This window comes from Acanthaster planci, linkage group LG09 (assembly GCF_054643075.1).
Source record: "Acanthaster planci isolate LZ-2023a linkage group LG09, COTS_SCS, whole genome shotgun sequence".
Classification (NCBI taxonomy): Eukaryota; Metazoa; Echinodermata; class Asteroidea; order Valvatida; family Acanthasteridae; genus Acanthaster; species Acanthaster planci.
In genome coordinates, this window is record NC_141785.1 from 18,687,770 (window position 1) to 18,715,218 (window position 27,449).

General features: G+C 42.8%; 2 protein-coding genes across 2 annotated transcripts; both read left to right on the forward strand.

Annotated features, from left to right (window-relative positions):
* The first annotated feature begins 204 nt into the window (after nt 1–204).
* On the forward strand, nt 205–17,657 carry LOC110976672 (adenosine receptor A2a-like). Its single transcript, XM_022230158.2, has 3 exons — nt 205–579; nt 1,077–1,819; nt 15,394–17,657. The coding sequence occupies exons 2-3, from the start codon at nt 1,226–1,228 to the stop codon at nt 15,877–15,879; spliced, it is 1,080 nt and encodes a 359-aa protein (XP_022085850.1). The 5' UTR covers nt 205–579; nt 1,077–1,225; the 3' UTR covers nt 15,880–17,657.
* A 1,261-nt stretch (nt 17,658–18,918) lies between these two features.
* LOC110976671 (uncharacterized) lies at nt 18,919–27,194 on the forward strand. Its single transcript, XM_022230157.2, has 5 exons — nt 18,919–20,758; nt 22,557–22,730; nt 23,639–23,790; nt 24,766–25,091; nt 25,893–27,194. The coding sequence occupies exons 1-5, from the start codon at nt 20,069–20,071 to the stop codon at nt 26,432–26,434; spliced, it is 1,884 nt and encodes a 627-aa protein (XP_022085849.1). The 5' UTR covers nt 18,919–20,068; the 3' UTR covers nt 26,435–27,194.
* Nucleotides 27,195–27,449: the final 255 nt, after the last annotated feature.

Here is a 27,449-nt window from a genome sequence, read left to right on the forward strand (position 1 = left end):
AATCGTGCTTAGAAGACTATTCCTAAATCATCCTCACGTGACTTAGGTATTACATCAACGCACCACTAACACAACAAATTATCCCACGCAGAGTGAGAGAACGGTATACACGACTCAAGGGCCAAGTCCCGAAGACAGACACCCGTGTGGTCACGACATCTCAACGGGTGACAAATCAAGGTCAATATTCCGTTGACAGACGAACGCTGGGTACCAGTGGCGTGCGTCCACCAATTACTGCTTGCGGTCTCCCATGCCTTTAACAGGTGGGTTTATTTTCCGCTGGTGAACACTGTCTTCGAGCTCCGCCGTCAGTCCTCCGCTCTCGTTCTCACACAGCTCATATACCCCTTCAGGCTGTCTAACCCTGGGAATGCATTGTACCACTGCACTGTAAGGCACGAAGACCTCCATAGCCTGATATCGAAAATTGTCAAGAAAAAACATCCAAACAGTTTTCCGCGTGCCATTCTGACTTCCTTATCGGCTGTGAACTGTGACGTTGTTTCATCATTTTGTCATGCATGGTAACTTTTCATTGTTTTCAAATGGATCTGACGCTGGATTTGGTGGTAGGCGGTAAGTGGAACACCATCGTGAGATGAATGCGAACATTGTTAGTAACATAGTCGCCCTGTGCATTAGACACTAGAGAGAAAAAGTACTCATAAGTATTAATTCATTGGCTGAGACTCGTCAGGTCCTCTAAAATGATTCTTGCAGACTATCTCCAACAAAGGATAATCCACGAGACTTATACTGTCTCGTAATTGTTGACGTCACTGGCTCTGTTGCGCAAGGTGGTATAACGCGGCCGTAAATCAAATTTTGACAGCAAAAAAAAAAAAATTCCCTCAACATGCTTTAATAATAAGGGCCAGAGGGCTTGAACCTATCACCTGTGCGTGCCACTGGCAGTACATCACCGGGAAGGAACAAACTGCCCTCGGGCTGAAAGAGAGTGAAATTTGCGTTTTCTATCTGGATTCGTACATTTAAGCGTGATTTAAGAGTTCTCTGTTCCCACAAGAGCTACCTTTGGTTTCTCGAGTTACACCGGTTTTTATTTCCGCCAGTTCTTCAGCACAGCGGTACAAGGAAGAACTGACTGATGACTTTCGAATTCAGCACTTCTCTTTCGAAGAGGAAGTTCTAATGTTCAGTGGTGTGTAGGGCGAAGATATTCAAGCGATTGGCTTCCGTGCAGCTAGCTTCAGAAGCGACCATGACCCCGGAAAATGACACCCTAGAAGTCACGGCTGTGTATTTCGCAGCGGAGATATTCTTCTCTGTTGTGGCCCTGTTGGGCAACAGCTTAGTCCTGGTCGCCTATGCACGGTCTACCCGGCTCCAGACGGTCACCAACTACTTCATCGTCTCGTTGGCGATAGCAGACCTCTTGGTCGGACTCCTGGGGGTCCCTTTCGCCCTTCTGACCGCCAAGGGTCTCCCTCATAACTTCCACGCTTGTCTTATCATGCTGACTTTCTTGCTGTGGCTGTGTGCCACGTCAACCTTTAGCTTGATCGGAGTGACCGTCGACCGGTACGTGGCCGTGGCCTACCCGCTCCAGTATCACTCCATCGTCACCAAAAGGCGGGCTCTCCTCACCATCCTTGGCTCCTGGATCCTTGCAGGCATCGTGGGATTTTTACCAGTGATTGGATGGAACCAGGGAGAGCCGGAGAAACCACAGTGCCTTTTCATGCAAGTGATAGACATGAAATACATGGCTTTTAATTGCCTGCTGGTAATTGTCCTACCATTCAGTGTGATGCTGGTCCTTTACGGGTTCATATACAGAGCAATAAGAACACAGGTAAGATTTATGTAATGATAATGTATATTGTCTGGCGGATAGGGTTCCCATGCACCCCCTGGATATATTTTTCTAACTTACATTTTTAATATCCTCAAAGTGAGTAGTTAATAAGTATTGATGTTCCCCACGTCAAATATTGTCCCACGGGGTTCGTTTAGAACCATATCTACCAACACACATTAACTGTTTTTCGAATCCGCCCTGTGCCCCTTCACCTGACTATAAACACCGAAGCCAATGTCTAATGTTTTACGAAAGTCTGACCAGTCAATTCTACATTAGAAATATTTCAATAGCAGCAGTGTACAGTTAGTATCTAACGAAAATTAAGCACTAAATGAGCCCATTTGTCAATAATGTTTTTCATAATATAATTCAGACAGGCACCTAATAATGGTCTGGATACCAAGGTATACTAAACTTTTATCTCCCAACTCTTTTTGACCAAAGTGCAAGAATTTGGATTTGTAATTTTGAATTACCTGCGATGATAGACGTATAAGACATGTACCTAAGTACACGGTGTTTTGCGTTATGAATCTACCTATAGCTATAGAACAAGGTATGAAATGGAGTGATGTGTATTGTACACCACGGGCAATGGACGGTTTTATTTATTTACCATTTTTGCAGTCGGGATCGATTTGATCTCTTCAGATAAACAGTGGAGCAACTTTTATTGAACCGTGGCGTATGTCATTCGAGCAAAATCAATGTCCAAAACACTGCTCAAAATTCCTGCCCTATCAGAGGAAGAGTTCTGATCATCCGATCGTTATCTTTTACTTCTCTCTATTAATTAGCAACTGTTGGGTAAGCTCGCGAAAAAAAAAGCGACGGAGATTTTCGGCACCCGACGTAGGAAAAGAAATTGACATTATCGGCTAGCCTCGTTCATCTGTTCTAACAGTGGAGTGAAACCATGCCACAAAACAGCACTCGAGGACTCAAAAATGTTCGACGTGACAGCGAAATAGCAGTGGCACCCAAAAAAATGTCGATCTGCGGACCCTAGCGACTTTCAAGGAACAAGATATTAAATTTCGTTCGTAAAAAAACTGCCTGCACACTGACCAATTACGAAGAACTTCTCACTGACAAAAAGCGTGAGTGTTTTTTTTTACATGCATATTCATGCCACAGTCAAAAATACGCCCGTAACTGCGCTGCCAGGATGCCGAGACTCCTGACCATTAACTGAGCCCCATCACGTCTTGGTGTGCCACAGGTTTCATCTCCACAGGCGCACACACACCATACAACAGTAGCTTTTGGCATCGGTTTCAAATACTGTTGATTTCCCTCATGAATCTCCATGTTGCAGAGGGAGGCTGTATCAACATCAGCTAAAAGGGATTCATTTACGGGCCATGTTGAATGCCGTCGGGTATACACATGACTAAATGTTTACGCCAAACCGTGAACGACTGCGTACCAGCGCCGCATTTTCCTCCGAGTGAATCGTGGAAATAAACAAGGCCGCCACTTTGCGTTGATTGAACGAGCAACACGTCCAAATGCCAGGCCGGGCGATTCCAGTAGTGATTAGACTACAGGTGTATTGCCAAAGTTCAATGTTCCGTCCTGTTTTTCCTTTGTAGCTAACTCTATAGTCTTACCGATTGGATCCCCGTCGATCTGTGCTTTATTAACATTGGGACACGCACTCCGATTCGCCGTTTTAACCATTTGTTTTCCGTTACACTATCGAGCAAAGTAATGATCTTCACGAAACCAAAGAAGCCTTGAAATCAGGAATGTTTGGGACATAAATCGCATTTCCAAGATGGACTCTTGTAGATTAATCAGTGGTAGCGAAGAATCTATGAACTGGAGCATGAAAATGCCCCGTATAGACAGACAGAATTCCTACTTGAGATAATACAAACTCGATCGAAAACAAACTATCCTTACCTTGCATCCCATGTCCCGGATATTAATTTACAAACCAAACTAATGTGTTGGAATTATCACCTCTAATTTTTGCCATAATCAAAATGAAAATATACGATTTGATCAGAATTATGTCATGCTACATGAATGAAATGAGGGCTATTACGCTGCCACAATACTAATGATGGTTCGCTCAGTGCTCTGTCTAATATTGAACAAATTCAACCATTTGGGGGAAATTTGCCGTCTGGCAAAACAGTTTGAATCGGTTAGAGCAAGTATCCACTCCAAGGAATGCGGGCAGTGGAAATAGCGCAGCAAACAAAAAAGCCGGGAGTAATTCGGCCTTTGCCTGCCGCATGCAGGCATGCTGCTAATCAACGGAAACTCAAGCGATATGTAAACGCCCTTTACAAACAGGTGTGTAAATATGCTTTCAACAGAAGAACTCAACGCTGGCTGTTCAAACAAGATTGCATCGGCAGGATCCATGCCACGCTTGCAGATTTCATTTAGGCTTGGAAGCAAAAATATTAACTGATGAAATCGGACATTGAGTAGGTTTGTTCTTCTGCAGAAGGCAACCACATTATTCCTTCTATTCTGTATCGTGCAAGCCCGCGGGAACGGGGGATGCCGTGGGTGCTGAAGTACCCCTAACTTTTTTGGACCGGATAGCTGGTGTACAAAATAGCACCCCCCCCAACTTTGACCACGTCAAGCTACAAACCTAATCAAACTCACCAATGTCAGAGATCCACCGAAAAACCCTAGATATTTATGATTTTACAACCTTAGCACCCCCTTAGAAAAATGAGTTGCCGCGGGCATGGTTTTGTACCCCAAAATGCTCAGTTATTCAGACCATCATGAGGGCCAATTGATTTACTGTACGTTTGTGAAGATAGCTCATTGGTACACACACACCTGGGAAAAAATCTTATGTTTTCAAGTTCATGAAGTAGGCCTGCACGATCGGTGACCGGATAGTCGCAAGGTCCCTTATTTCGCCACTTACTGTGAAAACCAATCAGACTTGACAATCCGCCGTGAAAAGAACAGCCCCCCCCCATCGGCTTTAAAGAGCCATAACGGGTCGAGAATGTTCATGTTGCTGGTAACAATGCAACGCTTGCATTTCATGTTTTATCGTGAACCAGCGATGCGCAGTTAGTACCAAAGGAGCTTCCGTTTGCTCATCACTCTTGGTCCAGCTCGGAGCCCATAGGTGGAGATATAACGTGGCGACTACACGGTCACAGACGTTAGACACAATTCCTCATTAGAAAGGGAGGGGGAATTCGATTCTTTTATATCACAATGATTTCCATGTATTTAAATAAACCCAACAATGGGTAGTAATCAGAAATTGTCCCACGCTAATTACTGATGAGAGGATCGCTAAAATGATCCCAAAGCCATAATGGTGGGGCCGCAACCCCAAATGCTTTGGTGTGGTAAGATCAAAACATACGGAAGCACAGAAGAACCACAACCAAACACAAATGCTTCCCAAGTTCTATCTGGCTGCAGCGACTATTTATCTGGCTACGGCGATTTACTATCTGGCCGAGTCGAGTTTATCTAGCCGCAGCCAGTTATCGTCCCCATTTTCACGCGCGTATGCAAGCATTTTTTTTGGAAGGAAGCTGCAGGTGCATAGCTCTATAAACCCAACAGAGGTTTATAGGGGGCGCGGGCATCCACTGTCGGGCACGTGCCCCCCCCCCCGTAGTTACGCCACTGTTTTCACGACGAGACGACTTTGACGCATAATTGCCACCTCTTCACATTCAGATTTTTTTGCAAAATCAGCTACACTCTTGGTGAAATCATTTTGATTGAATCTTTTCAAATTAGACGTACACGTCGATCTCCGTCGGGCAAAGTTCAATTAATCCATTTTTTTTTGTTTGACGAGGGGGCGAAAGTTGTGCTCAAATCGGATAGTCTAATGTAATACATGCACAGTTTGTTATTGTAAGAACGCATTGAGAAATTGCTTTACAATGTCTGGCTTCATTATTCTGTACAGAAGAAAGTTTTTATATTTAAGGTTTTGAATATTTTGCATATTGACAAAACCATATCTACACAAAAGAGAAAAACATATAAAGCACTTAATCATCCATGAAAACCTTTCTAAACACAAATTTATATAGGCGAAATTCTCTTTTAGTCTAAGCAGGCAATTTGAAGAACAAGCCAGCAATGATGAATAAACTAATAATTGTAAATGTATGAAAGGATAAATAAGATCATGAAACTCATTTTCATACAAATGGCTACCTTCATGTTCGAGACAATCTTTCCCTTTATCTTCAAGCAAGCCTTTCCAAAAGCCCCTTCATCGTGGAGGCGAATTTCTGGTCTGTTGAAACACTGGTTTCTAATTACAGCGAACATTTACATTCTGTGTAACACAAATAAGCGAAACGGATCACTAATGTAATCATTCATGTAATGTATTCATCAATCCCGTATTCTTTTTGCAGGTATCCCCATCAGATTTCCACGAACTGTTCTTCCTGGGGGGTGGCGGAGCACAACATTTTGAAAACTAAGATTTCCTCTCGTTGGAAACCAAGTTCAAAGCAATCCAATCCCGCTGTCATCCTGCTTCACCCTAACGACACATTGTACCAAAAGGGCTCCCTATAGACTGTTTACATCCTCAGCAGGATATTCATACGCCGCGCCATATATGACTCGCCGTGGCCAGATAGCTAACTCCCCGGATATAAACTCTCCAACGGAATAATTCGTCGAGGCGGGACAAAACGATTAAAATTTTCTGGTTGTGGCCTTTCTACGCCTCTCTCGAAAGCACAACTGACGGACGAAAGAAAATACAAATGTGGACAGGTGTAGTAGGGGTTACCTTGAACACTTTTTAGCACTCGTGCGGTTTACTCACGAAACAGCACCCTGCCATTGCCACGCGCACAGGTATATCAACTGATCAGAGGCTCTCAAACAGTGGGACGGTAAAAACGTTTCATTGACAGAAACAAAATTCAAGGGTCCAACTTACAAACTAGAGCTGACAGACTAACTGTGACAGTCCAAGTCATTACATCTCCAGGAAACCCCACCGGCTGGTGGAGACAAGTCATATCTCGTCTTCCTATACATTGTACAAACACGGTCGTTGGAGAATTCGGGCTAATTTGTGTTGCAGTTGGTGATTCCACGCCCTGAAATATTGTCCTTTTCCTACATATGCCTACTTTTGTCTGGACAGCATTAAAATGACGCTGCTTGAACGGCTGCCAAGAATGTTGCATTAAACTACACGAATTTCATTCTTCTTAAATCTTGTAAGCCTTAATGAAATTGTATTGATAGTGACTACAAGATAAATCCTCTAGTTCCAAGTCAGATTTTTAGACCCTTTATAGAGTCAGCAATACTCCAAAAAATACACTGCTAGTGCTACAGTGCAAGACAAGACACAGGAAACACCGTCCGGATTATTTTTGGCTTTCAAAATGACGGATCATTAATTTCGACAACAGGTTGGCCCCTTTCCTGGAAAGTTTGTCTCATTTCATGGGGACCACAACTTTACAGAAAATCTATAATAGTCACTTTATATGATATGATATTTTTGAAATTAATATTTTACCAATCGAGTCAAATTTTTTATTGGTTCCGGAACTCCGAGTCCCATATAAGATCGATCGGGTCAGGCCCCATCGGGGACCATACAGGATCTGAATCAGATTTGCCCCTCTGTAGTCTTAAAGACCGATCCATCGCAATGGTCCAACTATAACAGCGAAGTGTTTAAAGGCTAGCTAATGCACATAGACAGTTGTAAGAGGGCTTGTATTTCATGCTGCCCCAGATCTGATTCACTGCTTTTAGTGTGAAACGCTGGCGTAATAACGCTGCCATGTCGCGTCGTCTTCCTATTTGGAGTACTAAACCCTTGTACGTAATGTCGTTCGAATTTCAAAATTTCTCTTTCGAGTGTTGATATTCCTTCAACGACGGTACTGGATGTCGGACTGACGGTTTGCCCCTTGTTCATCATTCCAAGTCGTGTATTAAAACCCTCTCCTGAAAGCCCAACAAACCAAGGCGATGCTTGGCAGTGATGGTGTCTCCATATATGAAGCCAATCTATCTCCAAATAGATTCTCAGTATATTGACAAACGATGCTTATCGGTTCAAGAAGATGGCATGATTTACGCGCCCTTTCTTACAAAGTCTTCACTTTGGTGCCGGTAATCCTGGATGATGGTATCACAACTGTTCAAGAGAAAACTGAAGCAGTGCACGTCCATTTCAGCAGAATAATCTTTCCTTTCACTGCATGAACCAGGTAAATGATTACTACCTGGACAAGAAGTCTTGAAATGAACTCTTTAAAAGCATACCGTCTACGTGTCCGTTGGTAAAACACTGCAAAACTACGTTCCTGATAATTGCCACTCTAAAAACCAAGCGTTTAACTTCAAAACACGAATCTGTAACACTTTTTAAACATTTTGACATGTTTATAAATAAACACATACGACATGTTTATATGATGAACACACTATTTTATTTAATAAACAGGACATATGTTTATGATTAGATATATAGATGTGTTTAGCGTATGTTAGGTTTTTAAACACTATTGAATTACAAACCCATTTGTGTGTTTATTACTTAAACGCCTAAACAAGTGTACAGGCCATAACACTTTTTCATACACTTGGACACGTTTATAAAGGGTGCCGTGTTTACTAACTGCACATTATTAGGTAACGATGACAAACACGTGTTCAAGTCATACGCAGTGACGTGAAGATTGGCAATTAAGACAACTGCTACAACTTAACACGGGAACAAAAATGGTTGAAATGCTGCTGACAGACCTTATTTTTTGGCAGAAAATTATATTATCACCCACCCGAGATGCTGAAATATCTCTGCTCGTTATATGCACCGACCTGTGTAAGAAACAAATAGTTGCAACTCTGATCAGTCCAATTTCTCATGAAGCAAGGTATGAGACGGAGAGAACCCCCCCCCCCGCTTTGTGTTGGTCATTGTCTCACTGGAATCTGAGGAATTCTTTTCAGACATCTGATGGGGGGGGTGTTAGATAACAACAGTCTAGAGAGTGTATAGCAATCTGATATGTTGCATGGGTAGGCCTACCCCCACAGTCTCATTTCTTGCCGGATATACAATTTCTCTACATTTGCAACTTCTCGTCTCTTAGGGTGCGTTCACGCGGTTACTCCTGTTAACACGAGTAGGATGCGTGCGCATAGCTTTCGGGTGCAGGAGCATAATCCCCCTTTAGCGAGAGTATACTCTCGCTGACCCTAGGGTCGTACTCCAGCGGTTCGAACGCTCACGAGTATCCTCGTGTTAACGCGAGTAGCCTCTCGAACGCACCTTTAAATGCTGATGGGCGGTAGAACTGAACGTATCAACTAACTGCAGTGTTCATTGTTGGTGTGATAATCAAGTGATTATCTCCTCTGCATCCATATGTTATATCAGCTTAAATTAACCACTTGCAACATGAGATTTGAACTGCATCGGCACAAAAGAGTATTGGCGGGAAATAATGGAATTCACGTTTTAAGCCGCTATAAACAGACGTTTAATGTCCCGATGATAAACACTTTCCATGCTAAACTCGTTCACGTCTAAACGCACCGCGTGCTCAAATGTTTAGTGTTTGTTTTTTTACAAACGCGTGCAATTCAAAATATCATACAGCGTTAATGTAAAATGCAACTTAGCTTCTTTGCTGCAGCCAGCAGCCTCTCTGTCAATAACCGACACGAGTCACCAGATTTCGTGTTAACGTTTTCAGTAATGCCCCATTGAATTTATCGGTTGCATTTATCGTTAATTAGGCGCTAAATTTAATAGATTAGACCGACCGAAATGATATGGCTCGGTTTTCTAAAAAAATGTACAAAGTTCGGTGCAGCCAAAATGATTCCATTAACGAGATTAATGATAGGACGGCGTTTCTGCAAGGCAGCCACGCCTATACACGATGATGCGGAGACGGCCGTTGACAACGACACGCAGCACTCCGACAGCCGCGCAACGGTTACTGAGTGACAGTCGTCTAGTGTGACACTGAATACCGGTTCGCCATTAAGATTGGAGTCGCCTCGGCTTGTAATCAACGCCATTTTTATGAGTTAAAGTTTACCAATGAATGCACAACGGCACATTGACCGGAAAGGAAACCTCAGGTGAAAATGGAGAGACAAAAAATAACGGTTCATTAGGTCTACTGTGGCATGTCAGATTTGCGTTTGACTTTAAGGAAGGCAGGGTCATGTTGTAGTGTACTGCTATTAATCAGACGTGATGCGAAGCAAAATTGAATTCGTGTCTTCAAAGCATTGATTTACACCGGAAGCCGGTATCTTGTGTGATGGGATCATCATTTGAAATAATAAAGAGGAATCAGATCTACCATTTTATCGAAAGAAAATAATTTTCAACTGTTTCAAAAGGTCAATTGTTTTTTCGACAAGAAAACGCAATGTTAGCAGCTTTTGGCCGGTCCCGAGTACTAATCGGGCACTGTACGACTCTTGTCTGTGTGTCTGTGCTCCATCATCGCCCAACTCATTGGGAATTTCGGATTGATACATTGACGAGTCCCCCTCAACGAATGAGCAGCCTGGCGCGTCACGGAAAGGTTAAAGGTCAACTATTTTGGGAAACTGGTCAGGGGTTAATTATGTTCGTCGTGGTAGCCAAAGCCAACCTCGAAGCAACCAGCGCACGTACGGCACGGATCCAGTTGTATAATCAACAATGATGACATGTCCCATAAAACACAGTTTTTATTATAAACTGTTACAGACGAGGGCGAAAAATAAAGTGATCACCGTGACCTGGGAAGAGTTTGGTCCATTTTAGAGAGCGCCAAAATTTTCTTCTCTCAACTTCTAGGTTAACGTATAGCTTAACGTCAAATGCCGTGCATGCCGTCTGACTCAAAGCAAAGATGGACAACAAACAAATTCATTAAAAAGTTTATCTTTGGGTCGCTGGCCTTTATTGTTACAATTCAGACAATTCAGACACGAACTCCAAACTCGACCGGCGCGCCCCAGAAGCAGTTTATATGACGCCTGATTTCCCCAGCACGGATTTTCATCCGATCTGCATCTCCATTTGTTGATGAACGTTTCTGAAACCGGCTCATGACAGGTGTTACTGACAAACTGTGTTGACAGTTCGAAGCTTACGCCCATCATTGAAAATGCTATAAATAATTTAAACAAAGATAAATAAACCACGATGCACAATTGGGTTTGCGAGTGTGCCATTCGGTTTTACTGATGGACTCGAATTCCCCCTGCACTCTTCAAAAAGTGGAAGGATCCCAGTATAAAATACATATTATAAATCAACAAGAACTCATCCAAGAGTCCTCTGTATATAATAAAGCAGTGTTGTGATATGCTTTAATATGATATACCAGAAACTTTATCTTTGTAATTAATACTCTCATGGTGAGAGACGGAAAGTGACATGGGACCCAAAAATGGCATGGACAGCACTGCAACAGTGTTTGAATGGAAAAAATTCATCCACGTGTCTTGGCATTTGATATGTATTTCGTTACCCTTGGTCTGCAAAAATTGCCCATTTTTAAAAAGTATACCAAAGGTCTTCGACCCACTCATCACAGCCCTCCGAAATTGGTGTCACTTTTCACTGTTTTCCTGCAGTATCAAAACTATCCGGTTCGTGACTTCGCCATACACGCGGACGCACTACTGATTACAGGCTCCCATTGGTCGAAAACCCAAGTTGCGCGTTAACTTCCCGTACCGTGTACATGTAACTCTATGTGCAGTGGGCGTGGTTTAAAAGAAGTGAAGTTATACTTACAATTCGGATTGTTCTTACTTTGACCTGTTCTTTATAAAACCACTCAAACATTATCGAAAGTTTATAAATTTTCGATCGTAAAGTATATCATTGGACCGTTATCATTTTCTATCCTCCAAAGCTCTTACTAATCGGGCATTACTTCTTATAGCAGTGCAGCTGACCATGCATCGCGTACTTGATTGGAGTCAGCTTCAGTAATACACGAACGTAGTCTCCTCTCGGGCTGCAGTTTTATGTTAAAAATGGGGGCGGGTGGTTTAATTGAGAGTTGTTGCCTGTGATAAATGATTTTCGACGCACCACCTGCTGTCAGTTGTTTTCATGAAATTAATCTTCCACTCATGGGGAGGTGGGGTTGTCTGTTCTATTTTTTTTAGGTCTTCATCGAATGAAATGACAACTTTTGACGATGTTTTATCTCCACCTTTTACATGTAGGAGAAACAATATCCGAGTTAGTTTTGAACAAAATTTAGGACAACCATCTAATCATGTGAATCTAATATTTGAATTCATCTGGCTCTTCCTAAGAGGAAAACACATTAAACCCCTTTGGTCATGAAAAATGGTAACTTTCATTGCGCACCTCGCACGGTAACTGATTGAATATGCGTATTGTTTGTGCTTGGTAGCCCGTAATCTTAGAAGTCTTTTGCAGTAGGAAACATCCGGACATTTGTTCTAACTCGCTGAATACGGTTCTTAATCACTGCCGTTTCCACTGTTTAAGAGGGACGGTCTGAGTTGCATTATACGTGTCTATCTTTCCTTGGCCGAATACTTCTGTTCTTCACCTATATCATAATAACTAATCCCATGACGTGAAGTGTTTGTTTGCACAATTTTTGCATAGTGTTCAAACTTCTTTACCTGACCAAACCAGCAACTGGCAACACTGGCGCTTACTTGCCATGACTGAAAGTTTTCAGTACATGTACTTTATTGGTCAGATTAGGGCGCCTTTTACATGATTAGACTAAGAATGTGAAGTTCAAGGACTTCCCTCAATATTCAAGAGCTCTCCGTGAAAGACATCGCGCCATTATCTCAGCATCCGCGTGCTATGACGTCATGAATGCTTGGCCCCTCTATTATCAGCTAATGCCGGGGTTTAGGCACGACTCAATTAAGCTCATGGCATCCAAGCTTACGGCGCAAAAACTGCGCAGTCCTCGGTCAAAATGAAAGCTCAACCCAGGTTGAGTTGAAAAGTTGAAACCATCGTGCGAAAGGAAAGATTAAAGAGCCACACAACTTTGCAAAACCTTCTGAATGAACTTGCCGAGAGTCCGTCAAAAGCAGTCCCTCTTACGTGATTGGATTTCTTCCATCTTTTTTTGTTCCGGACTGTCACTTTGCCACGAGGAACGATGATGTGATATTGCTTACGATTGCCTCTTTATTTTGCTGAAATATGTTTTATTCATTCGCTAATGTTCTCATTTATTCGCCAGAGTAACAAAGTCTACTTTCGTGGCAGTACCGGTATCTTTCAAAATCACGCTGTAGTTTGGAATTTTGTAACAGGGAAATCTATCAGGTGGTTCAAGCTTTGGCCCTTCGCATTTATCCGGGGTTCTGTTGCCTCTTGACTGCGTTGGACTGCATCAAAAGTTCAAAGAAACTGCGTTGAACTTTTACCCGCTCAACATTTCCCTCACTATCACACAAACAAATAGAGTGTCACTCACGTATCACCACTATTCGGCCTCCATGCTGGGTCCTGTCGTAGGCAGAACACAATATCATATCTCAATATCAACACCCAAACAGAAGACGCATTCCCTGGGATTTCATCGGCTTGACCAACATTTCACAATCACGCCCCCCCGCCCGCCCCGCTCCTCGTGCCGACCAGACGGCCGCAGTCAATCATCGTGCGCCGGTAAATTGAGATGCTGGGAGGAAGCAGAGAGAGAGAAAAAAAAATCACGATCTCCCCGGCTGTCCTGAGAGGCAGGATAGCCAATCTCTGCAGGCCAGCTGCCGTTCGAGTTCCCTTGAAGCAGTATCGTCATACAAATCTGAAAATTGGCGTGGTGAAAAAGGTGTCTACCGTGACTCAGTCAGTCTGGGGGAGGGGAAGTTGCCGCAAAAAAGTCAAGCCTTTTCATCCAGCGTGCAATGCTGTCAGCCATTTCGATGAAAACAGTCATTCCCCTTTCTTTGGTTTCGCAGTAGGAAAGATTCAAACCAAGGGTGATCGGGCGCATCGTGTAATGAAAAGAGCCAGTCATTTTGTCGAAGCCATGTGGACATGCTTGCGTTGACTGTCAGATTTGTCGCGTTCGTGTTTGTCCGACATCCCGTCACCGGACTGATGCTGGCTGTGAACACTGTGCGACATCAGTTGTTGCTGTAACTTATCGTTCCTTGCAATGGTAATAAAACAAAGTAATATGAAACAAACACGAATTGGTGATTGGACTTGACACCATTAATGCAGTTTTTGCAGGATATGCTCCGTGGTGCAAAATGTCAATCTCCAATGCCAATTTGAGCACAGTTGAAGGATAAATGACTGATTTTCATGCATTTGGAAACCCTGATTACTGTCCCTGATTTTTTTAACTCTAGTATGATTTTGCATATTCATGTAACAAATTCATTACTGTCAAAGGCTAACTCTTCAATAAATTTCAATCAACTATTGTTCATTCCAACCACACGTCAAATGTACTTTTGGTCAGTTTCTCTTGAATTTAAAATGAAATCACAGCCCTTCAAAGGCAACAGTACTTAAATTCAGCCCTGCAGTGGGAAGGATCACAACACAATACCAACAAATGAACGAGTGGCCCCTGAACCAATGTATCATCAAAACCAGGCTGACCGGCTCCGATATTAAGCAACTGTCCCCGGCAATTTTTGCAGTGATTTATTTAGTGAAATGAAGTTTCCAAAGGCGCTTGCTCAATCAAATTCTACTCCGCTCCTCAGGGCCTTTTTCCCATCAAGCTTTTTTTTCTAAATTGACCTTTGTCCGCATGTGTTCGAAAGCACCATTTGACGCGAACACAATTTCGGCGCGTAAATTGCCTGGTAACTACGGGCTCGGAAATAATTCAGCTGGCTTTGCGCGGATAGTCCATAAGGCGTTTTTTTGTACTTTCAGGTAAACGAGGTTAACTCGCTTGGGAAGAAGTGATGTAAAATGACGTAGGGTTTTTTAACCTGGATCTTTGTAAGTGACGTCGCTTAATAAATAACATGGCCCAGGGCCGTATCGTGTGATGGTATAAGCTTCGTTTGAGTTACTCAGCAGAAACGATTCTCCTCACGTAAGGCCCACCACTCTGCCGGGCGACACTGGAAATTTAAATTGATATCAAACATGTCTGTTGTGTTTGTTTCCTTTTTGCGTTTTGGGAGCGCTGCTATGGTGTATTTACAGTTTTCGGTAACCATAGACACCATGCGTCCTCGGTCAATACAGCAGAGGGCATTGTTTTACAGCCGAGTTTGCAGGTTCTCGCGCACTAATCCAAACGGATTAGATAAATCATAGAACAGAATGACCAATCCTGTATGGGGTTGTCTTCGTATCTCCTTATGTTACAATCTTATTTTCTTCTTGGGAAATTTCAAAAGCGTGAATTATAACTCTTTGTGTTCGAGTTTGATGTTAGCATGGCCACACTTGCATGTTGTTGAGCACAGCAGCAGAAAGGTAGATTTATAACACTGGGTTATATCAAATTTCAAACCTCAGGGAAAGAATATGAAAAATAAAGATTACGACAGAATAACAGCTTGGTTTGGTTGTGTTTGATTCTGTTTTCTATTGCTCGTTCCAGCTCCGACGCATCGGCCCAGCAGGTGGTATGAGTTCTAACACGTCAAGTGTCAGCTGCGGTATTGCCATAGCCAACTCCAACATCCGCAGGAAGCGTCGGTTCTCCGCCTATAAGCGAGACGTGAAGGCGGTCAAATCCGTGGGGGTCATCATCGTCATTTTTGCCTTGTGCTGGTTCCCGCTCTCCATCATCAACTTGCGGACGGCCCTGTGCCCGTCCTGCAGCGTGCTGTCGGTCACCATCTTCGACGCTTTTATTGTGCTGTCCCATGCCAACTCGGCCATCAATCCGTTCATCTATGCTTACGGGAAAGACTTCCGGGTGGCGTACAGGCGGACCATCTGCAAACTCTTCCCGTGGTGCACCAGGGCGTGCCACATCAGCGCGGGACCGGTCACTACCGTTGGTGCGGTCGCCGTGGGCGTGTCAATGCATTACGGTAACGGGGGAGAAAATAGCTTAACAGACGACGGGTATCGGACATGAATCGAACAACAAATTGGATCGATTCTGACGGTGTGCGTCAGTTCTTCAGTTTAATGATGAAGCTTTTGAAGAAACCAGAGATAATCGAAACATACATCTCTGCCCTGGTAACGCGTGCAAAACGTCTCTAAAAATGCCTCTCCTTAAGCCCTGGAATATGAACAGGACCTACCACGAGACGAAACAAGAACATCTTTCAAGTCTTAAAATAAATTATAAATATTGGACTCAGGAGAGTGCTCACTGTGTTTAGAGGGATTTTGCACTTTTGTGCTCTCTGAACAATAGTGATCGATAGCAGGTAAACAGTCTGGTAAAGCTTGATCAATTATGTTCCAACAATTCTTGCACTGAAATTAATTTACTGTCTCTGTTACCTGTACTCGGGCAGAAAGGCGATAGATGACCGATGACACTTTACTTTGCATCTCTGCAAAGAATGGTGTCTGAATTAGTGTCATGCTGATAAAACAGCGCATCAATTTAGGTATCATTACACGAATGAACCCATACATGAATGCCAATGTCTCGTTTAGCTCTCTCGAGAAAGACTAAAGAACGGGTACAGTGTATCTTGCCTGTGACTCTTTGAAACGATCTGGTTTTTGACGGCAGTGTTTTAATGGTGGTAATGGATGCATGAACATCAGAAAAACTGGTATGAAATGAATACCGTGAGGTTTTTTGTCGTGGATGCGAGGTTCAATTAGGATCTCTCATGGCGTCAAGTTACATCGCGCTATGGATCCTGAAACTTTACCCGTGTTGGCGCACTTCCTCGAATGTGAAAAGTAACATGCACAAATTTTTAATTTGCATTATTTGTCGTTCATATCCTTCTACAAAAAAAACACCTCCGAAAAATTATTTAAGAGCATATTAATTTTACTGCCTGAACTGAAAGTGAAAAATTGGCCTCTCACTTGGACGCTCCATATGGTGTTAGCTGTGGTGGTAATGGCGGTGGTGGACTTTATGGTGGTATCAGCGGTGTTTGTGGGGTGATGTTAATGGTGCGGTAATTTTGTGGTGATGACAGAGGCGGTGGTGAATTTTGATGGGGGTAGCAGCAGTGATGGAGTTAGGTTGGCAATGGAACCGATGAATATGGAGCGTGGTGAATTAATATTTTCGGCTTTACTTAAATTTACAATTTGTGACCTTTGGCCTCCATGTGAGAGCAGCGAATTTAGCCCCTACTTGTGTTATGTCTGCACGAGACAAAAGAGCGAATTTTGGACTACAAAAGAGCGAGTTTTAGACTACAAATGAGCGAGTTTTGGACTACAAAAGAGCGAGTTTTAGACTACAAAAGAGCGAGTTTTAGACTGCTGAATTTCTTTAAACTGTTTTCTTTAAAGACCACCAGTGTAAAATATTTTTGGCTGTGCAGTTTATTTCCATTGATTGACCTGGGGAGGTTTCCTGTATAAACCTCTGTGCACAAACCAATATGTATATTGTTGCTCTTATGAAACACTAAAATTGCGCCACTTTGATAAATGTTGCACCTGTATCACTGTCATTTAGAAAGTATACAACGCTGGTCTGAGGCTGATTTTAGATGAAGCTGAAATCGCTACTTGCAATTGGTTTTAAATCTTGCTGGCAATACTGAAAATTAAATGTTGTTATCGCAGGAACCAAAGTACCTTACGGTGACAACCAGTAATTAATCCGCACAAAATTCACAGCTGGTTTCCTGTGATTGTTCACGCAATCCTTCATTGACAACCTGTCTGCACTAGGGACATCAATAAAGAATGTTTTTAATGGTAGCCACTGGCTGCATGTATGTTGATTACCAAGCCCAGCTGTTACCCACAGCAATAAATCAAACTGAATGTTTTCCTGCATGTGCAGGAAAGACGGTGACTGCAGAGCCCGCACGAAAATACTCCATCAGACCAACCATGAATTTTCCATTATTTTACTTAATCAATCAATTGGAGTAGGCCAGTTTCTTTTAAAACGGAGCAGAAAAGGAGAATTGTTGTCTCTTTGTACATGTCTCTCTATTTGCGAGTGCGCTGATGACTGCAAATCCCGGGTTTTCAATTAATTATTGAGGTACAGATGTCGCAAAGCACTGTGGGTAGGTTACTGCCAGGATTAGAGTATGCACGTCCCGTAATGACTTGCGTCATTAACACTGGAAGTTTGGCTCCCAAATCGGCTGCACTGCAGCGGCCCAAATGAGATTTCAAATTAATGAGAGGTCTCCATTGCCCTTGGATATATAGAGATGGACCGCTGTGAAAATTATTTATTGGATAGGGTGATTCCCTAGATTAATCCTCTGTTATAATTAGTACAGGGAGCCACCACAGTCAAAAAGCATGTATATGACGTGATATCTATCTTAGATGCAGCGCGTGCAATCCGCTTGTTTAAAAGCTAAGAAAATTGAGTTGAAACATTTTACGCATTTCTAATATTGGGATGCATTCTGTCCGAAGTATGGAAAGTGGCGGCAGCCTAACCACTTATTGCCTCCAAATGTCGGACGCTTCCTCTCTGCAACTTGACTATTTTATCGGGTTGACCACTGTTGCCCCAAAGAGGGCGCTCTCTTTGGCCGTTGCCATACACATCAATTCGCAAGTCAAAATGTGTTTTTAAATACTTGTCACGTGCTGCTTTAATCAGAGTGGTAGTGTCGTAATTCAAGATTGCAGGTTTTAATGTCACTTACGCTTTACACTTCAAAAAGTAATCACTAAATAAAATTAACGTGCGAGGGTATTAAATAACAGATCTATTGTCAACATTTGTATGATTCACAACTCATTCATAGAGCCGTTTATTTTTTTGTCCAAATGACTGACAAATTGACTAGGGTATCTGTATTTTTTAGGAAAATAATCCCTACGTAATGTGTTTTGGGAGGCTTCGTATTAAATGCCTTGTACACCATTTTTGGTGTCTTTTTTCTGCAATGCCACTTTTGGTTTTACTGTCCTCGGAAGTGGCTGAACATGTCGGACAAAATCAAAGGGTTAAAGTCTTCCCACATGCATCGCCCATCCGCTGGGATCTGTGCCCATGTCATGAGTGCGTTCACTCGATGGGAGAGCCACTTTAAAAGGTTTCACCGATCACTGTCACCCTATCATACTGTTCCATGTGATTCAGTCAACAGTTGACATTTCCTGATTGCATTACTTAAAGGCGTACATTGGACGTGAGTTGTGCTCTGGATTCCACAAATCGTTGCTTTTTGTGTCACTCTTTATAATTTACCCGTTTGTTTATATAATCAAAGCAGCGAGTCGACTATTTTGGATGAAATCACCAAGTAAATACGGGAAGTATGACATTAGGATATACATGTATCCGTTACAAGAAAGTCAAAAGAAAAAAGAAAGAAAGGAAGCCAGAAATTTGTACAAGTGAAGGAACATCAGAAAACTATTGAAATCTCGAACTATTTGTTACTGCCTTACTTGAGAGGGAGAAAGAAAAAAAAGAAATCGTACTTTCCTACAGAGTCTCCAATTTCATTCACTGGTTTCCTTGAAGTTAAAGAGCTTTTAATATTCGCTAGATTTGAACTCCAAAACGTCGTTTTCATCTATGGTATCCTTCACTAGTCCAGCTTGGCAAAGACACTTTGTCTTTATGAGAACACTGTTCTAAAGGGTACACATGCCGAACTCGACTCAAAAGATGTGAATTTTATTGCTGCAGGTATATGTCTCCTATAGACTCGTCATGGGTTGTTAAAGACGCTTCATCTGAAATGTGTACACAGTTTAAACGCCTAATGATATTCAAATACCTAAACAATTATTATACCGGAGCTGTGTATAATAGGCCTACCACAAAGCTCGCTGAGTCAGTTAAATGGCGTTTTAAAATGGTGGGCTTCGAGTCGGGCAAGTGGAATTCCGTTTGGCGTTAGCCAACAAAGTTTTTTTCCCCAGGTAGCCTTGAGCGGAAGCCTGGATTCTAAATACAGAAAAATGTACAGAAGTGGTGACGAATAACCCACAAGCAGTGAATCACTTCCTGATAATCGTAAGACCCACAACCTGTTTGAAGACAAGAGAACGTATGCGGCAGTTCAGCATTATACAAGAGAAGCTTAGCGTATCGTTCGTAAGTCTGCTGGCAGACTGACACTGACACTTTGCACATGAGTTCTGAAACTTCTCTTCTCTGAAAAAAAACACCAGTGGGATTTACCATGCCCATAATGCAAGTTCTTGGCCTTCTTCTTGGGGCTACCCTACTGGGGAAACATGGATTGGTTACTTCGCAAGGCATTTGGCAGCAGATGGGAGCCGGTTACCAAGGGGGTGGACACCAACCAAATCCAAACCCTCCGCAGAGACAGGCACCGGCACCGCCTCAGACACCAAGGCAGGGCCCGGGATACTACCCAGCACAGCCCCCAGTCTATGGTCCAGGGTCGGGTCCTGCTGCACAGCCCCCGATCTCCGGCCCCGGCCAGGGGCCTGCCCAGCCTCCAGTCTACAGACCCGGGCAAGGGGTCCCACCGCAGGGTCCGGGGCAAGGACCGGCCCCGCTGCCACCGCCCACTAACTCCAGGGTGAAGTTCCTCATTCTTGGGGCGGGAGCAGCGGGTCTCCAGGCCGCCGACACTCTCATCTCCAAGGGAGAGACCGACTTCTTAGTCCTGGAGGGCGCAGAGACCTACGGAGGGCGCATCCGGGACATTCCGTTCGCCGGAGTAAGGGTGGAGGTAGGAGCTGATGCTCCTCGGCCCAAGTCGGAGGCTTTCGACAGTGCAGTGAGAGGTCTGGGAGGCCGCCTTAGACTGTATAAACCCAACTGGCAGTCTCTCAACATAGTTAGCGAGGAAGGCATCACCAATTTGACTAAGGTTGCCCTTCAAACCCACGCATGGCCAAGGGTAGGTCTCATCACAAGTTCATAGCTCAATATCCATTTTAATCAATGCCGCATGAAGATTAACATGAAGATCCACTGTTTCTTCACCAACACGATGAGAAGAACCAAGCAGTTAAGATGATTTGGTCGTCTGTACTTTGATACAATGTAGCTACATAATGAAATATTAAGACCCAACAATTCCGTTAAAGCAATGGTCCAGCATCAACGCCACTCTAGATACAACCAAAGTTCAGATTCTGTAAAGATGCAACTGTATATTTTACTGAGAACAACCAACTTGCCAAAGAGCCTATACCGTTTTCGCGTCGGTAAGACATACCGCAGTCGTTTGGTTCCATACGGAATAATGTAGCTTTGCATGCATGGATCGTTACGCTCTTCAAAGTTCTGTCACCGGACACAGCCATCAACCTGCTATATCAGCATAGCAATACAACACTGCCTTTCCTATTTGAATGATTGCATCTTATCATCCAAAAATGATGTCCCTCTGGGGCAAAGATACCATAAAACTGTCAATCGCTGTTTTGTAAACTGAATTAACTCTTTTCACCACAGACTTGGATGATAAAAAGAGCTTCATAGTGAGAGTTAGTAGTAACTTTATAAGCATTATAGTAGATATAAATAAGGCTCCTTAATTATCCGTTCATTCTTCACACCACGCATTAAGATTAATTTAGTTTACTCACCCCAGATTTGTCTGTGAAAAGTAAGGTGCGTGTAGGGATGAGAGAAATAAGATTTTGTAAATCATGAGAGGTCTGAACGCGTGGCTTTTTTTGCTTAACTGAAATTTCATTTGATTATCCAGCATACCGTTGAAGTTATAGTTATAAAGCTAGGCAATTTGTATTTCAAAGACAGCTAGAATGAATTTAAATTCGGTTAAAAACTTGTTAACTGCAATCAAATCGTGGGAGGAAATTTTGAATATGATGTCCACTAGCATACAGGTAGGGATGCTTTTTACGGAGGTTGGCACAGCGGTTGTATAATCACTGCTAAATGTTTAGGATGCAGTACCTCTGAATAAATTTTCCCCTGACATATTCCATGAAAAGGAATAGAACCTATTACCACGACAGGATGTTTTTACAAATTCAAATATCCAGATTTTACCCAATTAAATTTTATTTCCGGAGTATCAAGAGGATGTAAGGCCGCATCATGGGTATATGGGCACCGTAGAAATTAGGCAAGGTTAACCTCACCTATCATCGGGTTTTAGGAATGAAAAGTGATTAAGATTGTAGCCTCCGATTTGATAAACACGAAGGATAGTAAGGAGAACAAAAGGTCACATACAAGGTGGCAGGAAATACTCAATAATGAAGGAGGAACTGAGTAAAACAACAGGGGATGTTTGAGTTTTAGCAGTTTCAACAATACAGAGCATTAAGGTCTACGCTGTGGCTCATGATTGTGTGGTTTGAAGGTATCTTTTATACACAACTGGATGTCATATTGTTTTTCATTATTTCATTTTGAATTTTAAGATCCGATTCAATTCCTGACTTTCCAGTCTGATTTTGCAGTCGGTACGATTTATTCGCATGCAAATCTTCGAGAGAGGTTGTTACGACGTAGTTTTGACCTACTTTATTTCGGTGTTCACTGTCAGTCATTCACGTGCCGCTTTTCGGTCATGTTGATAGTTAATAAGTCATGTTTAAAAAGATTATTTTTAAAAAGCTCCACTAAATTAAAATCGTACCGTTTTCAGCATTTTAGAATGTGTTGAAAGGTCAAATAAACCTGTCAAAATTAACATATTATAATTATTTTCGTTGCAGGTTGCATACACCGTGATCGAGGGCTTAAATCTAGCCGAGGAACTAATCGAATCGCACGACTCAGACATGTCGGTGAGGGCGGCCTTTCAGAGTCTTGGCTGGTTCCCGACCTCCCCACTGGATAAGACACTGGAGTGGCTGCACTTTGATTATCAAATGGGAGACGTACCACGGGTGAGTACGTCAAGGAGAATGGAGGAGGAACAGTACTAGAGATTCGTGTTAACATGGAGAAAGGGTACAGAAGGAGATACAGCTCTGGCGCTTCAAGGTGCTCGATGATCATCGCCGAGCGGTCTGAGGAACAATAGTTAACTTCTTAAAATGCCTGATTACTGCCTGCAGCTTAGCCGGACTAGTGGGACCAGTAATATCCTAGCAATCGTTGTGGTGTTTTAATTAATCTTATTGCTGTGACCAGGAAACAGAGAAAATCTCTAACAGTAGATTTACTTCTGCCATCGTGAATATTTGGAGAATATTTATTTTTTACATTTTTATACTTTTTTGTCACTCCAAAACTTCAGTATGTTAACCACCACAGGACGGTTAAGTTCATAACAAACAAAATGGGCTATTTCATCTCGAGGAGTGATCTTGAGGTTCGTCGTTACAAACCTACAGTTATCTTCAAAAACTTTCGATTCGTTACACATCTACAATTTTGTTTTATTCGTAAAAATATTCTAGGCCTCCCCTTTAAAAAAAGAGTGACGTCACAGAAAGTGTAAGTTAAATTAATCGCGTGTGCGAGGGGGCTATTCAAGAGGCATGCACTTTCTTGAAGAGCCCTGGTCCACGGAGGTCCCCCCCCTCTGACCCCACTCAATTTAAAATTTCAAACTTCTAAATCAGTCCTAGAATGGTTCTTCTGTGATCAAACTTGCTCTTGGCTAAAGGGAAATGCCCTTTCGTGGTTTATAATGTCCATTTCTGCCCCAACACACGTGGGGAATCCGTCAACATGAGAACATTTCTCTTCTGGAGTTCTCCACCTGTAAACCTGTTCACACACACGCAACATTAAAGATTTTTTCCAAAGAGCATAAATTTTTTACACTGTGGTTGTAACAATTCTTCAGATGGCCTCCCTTAAAGCTCATCGTTTTGACGCACCAGAGCTTATCGTCCAGCGAGGACCGAATGCTAATCCTCACCTGCAGGTGACCGATCAACGAGGCTTCAAGTCTTATTTTGACGCCACAATGCGCCTCATGAAGGACCCTATGCACAGGTTTGTGTTTGCTCTGTTTAACCTCGTACGTTTGTGTCTTTCACATTCAGCAAAATCAGACTCTGCACTTGAATTCTTACTTTTACCGGAACGCATCTTTAAAGTTTTACATTTAAAAGTATTTGCTGCTGAAGTACATTTCTGGTAAACTACAAAATAGTTACAGCGCCCTCAGTCAGCAGGAAGCAAACACGAGAACAATACGGTATTTTCTTCGGTCCAGTTCGGGCGGCTTGTTCCCGTATGTTCACGAACAGCTCGATTTGTTGTTCGCGGATTGGCCGCTCGAACGCCAGGAACAAACAACCGGTTATCGCTGGTAGTTAGTGACAAGCAACATTCAACATGGTGGCGTCCATGTAGGCTACGTTATTCGAGAGTTAATGTTTGGATGGGCTGAGTTCTTTTTTATATAAACAGGAACATTCACATCTGTTTTACGGAAAATAATTAATGTTAATTTTGCACAACTGCTTTGGAAGCAATCTCTCTACCTTTGAAGCTGTTCAAAAATCAAAATCTCGCGATTTTTTCTCGTGTGTTCCTGTAAAACCCTGACGAGGAGGTGGTGTGTGACTCTGTCCCGAGAACAGTGATCTTGAGTCATTTTCCCGCCTTTTGAGCGCGAGAACAAGAAACCCGTGTCAAGAACAGGCCGCCCGAACTTGACCGACGATATCATCGGGCGATACAATTTGTACTAAATTGCACGTGGAACGACATTAAACAATGGGTTGAGTTTTTCAATGTAAAAATTATCCAGGATAAATATTAAAAATCTAAGTCTTGCAACATCATTTGCTTTGAAATCATTTACTTCTTCACTTGCAAGGCGCGACAGAAACCTATAGACCAGTAGACGAATCCTGTGCTTAAGCAACAAGAAAAATTCTTACCTTTTTTCTTTGAGAGCTGGACCACCGTAAATATTGAGAACTCTGAAGTGCTGTAAACGATGTTTATGTACATTCTCAGGAACAAAATTCTATTCAACAAAGAGGTGGTTGAGGTGAACTACGGCAGTCCCAACCACATCACCGTCACCTGCCGAGACGGCTCGTCGTACCAGGCCGACTGGGCTATCTCTACCTTCAGCCTCGGCGTACTCCAACGTCAAATCGTCAAGTTCACGCCGGAGTTTCCCGGCTGGAAGACACGCGAGTTGAACCGCTTCACCATGGGCGCCCACACCAAAGTCCTCATGGAGTTCCCCAACACCTTCTGGGGCAGCCGGGAGTTCGTCTTGCGCGTGTCCGAACGGAGAGGCCACTTCCCGCTGTTTGTCGATCTTGGAAAGAGGAGTAAGTCTGTCCAAAAGTTTCGAATAAAATGGAAGTTGTTTTACTGTTTCGATTTGTGTCACCGTCCTTAGCACACCCACTAGGCCACGTCCTGAGGTCTTCGGCTTTATCAAAACGCTCCATAACAAGGAGCTGAGACAGTCAATGACAAAAACGTCTAACATTTTTTCTGTCTTGATCGTTCAAACGTCAACTTTACCTTTTAACAGACGTCTTGTTACGAGGTGTAGTCAACATATACAGCGGGCTGAGTGCGTTTGACGATCGATAAATTGGAAGACACGCATTTTGAGAGGTGTTAAACTGTGTTTATTATATGATCTCGGTATTTGTGTCTTTAAAAATTTCTTGGAACCACAACCTTAATTTATGTACCACCCTTACAAGCTATGTGTACAAGCATTTATCGTTTAACTTTTCTGGATAAATTTAACACAATGAGCAATCGTCTGATTTCCTGAAACTAGTTTCCCCCGCTCAAAATGATTTCGCCCAAAGTTTCCTTGGTTATTTGCATATGAATAGAATCAACTGCAGCACAGGTGTTTTCCGAATAATGCCATGTTGAACGACATAGTCTAGCACTATTAACCGTCACTTTACACGATCTGTTTTCCATCGGTCGTGACTAATATAGCATTGGATAAACTTTATGAGTAAGGTTAGACAAATTATAAAACAAGTACGTTCCAGAGATGTGTATACATAATGAGTTGCCATCAAGTTCATGAAATCTGCAATCATTATTTCACGTTTACTCTACAATTTTCCACTGTTTAATTTATTATTATTTTGTTGCAGTCCCCGAACTCCGTCGGAGTGACCGTCACGTCCTGATGGCGGAAATCACCGGTGACGAGGCCCGTCGAATCGACGCTCAGTCCCCTCAGCAGACCAGCAATGAGATCATGCGGGCTCTCCGGCGGATGTACAAGTTCAACATCCCCGACCCCATCGCCATCCACGTTTCGGGCTGGAACAGCAACCCGCTCACCATGGGCTCCCACAGCCTCTTCTCACCCACGCTGAATTCCAACTGCTTCGCTAAGGTTCAGGCCCGACTCGGGAGGTTGCTTTTCGCTGGCGAGTACACCAGTCTCAACTTCGGCGGTCACATCCAGGGCGCCTTGCAGAGCGGTGAACGGGAAGCAAACAAGGCCTACCTGTGTAGCACTGGCGGGACTTGCCCGGAGTGGTTCGAAGGGATGCAGTGTGCCTGTTCGGGCACACCTCCTCCGGCTCTGAGTGGTACATCTCGTCCCAACACTGAGGCACAAAAGTTGAATTTGACATTTTGCCTGGTGATCATTTCAGTCCTTTCCAGGCTTCTAAAGATTCTCTAATATTTTCCTTGTCGGTCGACAGGCCTTGAGAAAATAATTCAATTTCCACTCATGATAACACAATGGTGTTGCTATTTTGATTGCCACCTGTCATTGATTTTACAGTTTTACTAGGCAAATATTAACGTTTTAACCATAAAATTACATATGCGGATGATTTCATGGCTGAATCTTGCGCTTATTATTTGATAATATATATTTGTTATTTTTACCTGTCACGTACTTCGACAAAGATTTGTATAAGACTATATGAAGGTCAGCAGAATCAAAGAGTATACGGGCGTTTTGATAAACGAACATTTTATGTAAATAATGCCACAAAATTTAATTTGTATATTAAAATTTAAAACAAACTTACAGACTGATCTATGCTGTTCCATAAGTATTTCTCTATTAAAGCAAGGATTTTACCAAAATGTGCATGTATAACAGATGATTATAGTTCATGATGTGACTTGTAAAAAAAAGTTACGACTGTGGCTAAAAATAATACGTGCACCCATATTGAAACTGCTTGCCAGTGGCTGCACCCACTTACCGTAGATGACTGTGTTACCCTATAAGCTACAGCCAGTTGATTTGAACTCGGGTCGGACTCGGAATGTTTCACTCTTTGTGGATTGCAGGACGCCCTCAACTGAAAAATGTACCAAGACATGACTATAGGTTTTCTGTGTGCTTCGTTTTACCGCTGATGTCAACGTAAACAAATGCGAATGAAAAAAATTGATTAAAAGAATAGGATATGGAGCGATTGTAAGCCATTATAAGTGAATTCAGTGTCCCCGCTGTTACCGTTACACGTATTTGTAAATTTTTGGGATTGATGGGAATAGTTGCGACTGGCTCCCCCTCACATTCCGATGTGGAGAGACTGCTAGCGAAGCGCGCTTCACTCTTTTGTACACCTCAGAACGACCAAAGCGAGCCATCCAGACATTTTAAAATGGAGATCACTGTCTTGTTCCTTTATGCAGGACAAACTAACGATCTGTTCTTCAAGAAGCGTGCATTA

Bases quoted from the DNA above. Each gene is read 5' to 3' on its own strand.
- LOC110976671 (XM_022230157.2), top strand. From the start codon at position 20,069: ATGCCCATAATGCAAGTTCTTGGCCTTCTTCTTGGGGCTACCCTACTG. The intron at 20,759-22,556 runs GTAGGTCTCATC...TTTTCGTTGCAG, and splicing joins AAACCCACGCATGGCCAAGG to GTTGCATACACCGTGATCGA. The intron at 22,731-23,638 runs GTGAGTACGTCA...ACAATTCTTCAG, and splicing joins AAATGGGAGACGTACCACGG to ATGGCCTCCCTTAAAGCTCA.
- LOC110976672 (XM_022230158.2), top strand. From the start codon at position 1,226: ATGACCCCGGAAAATGACACCCTAGAAGTCACGGCTGTGTATTTCGCA. The intron at 1,820-15,393 runs GTAAGATTTATG...TGCTCGTTCCAG, and splicing joins ACAGAGCAATAAGAACACAG to CTCCGACGCATCGGCCCAGC.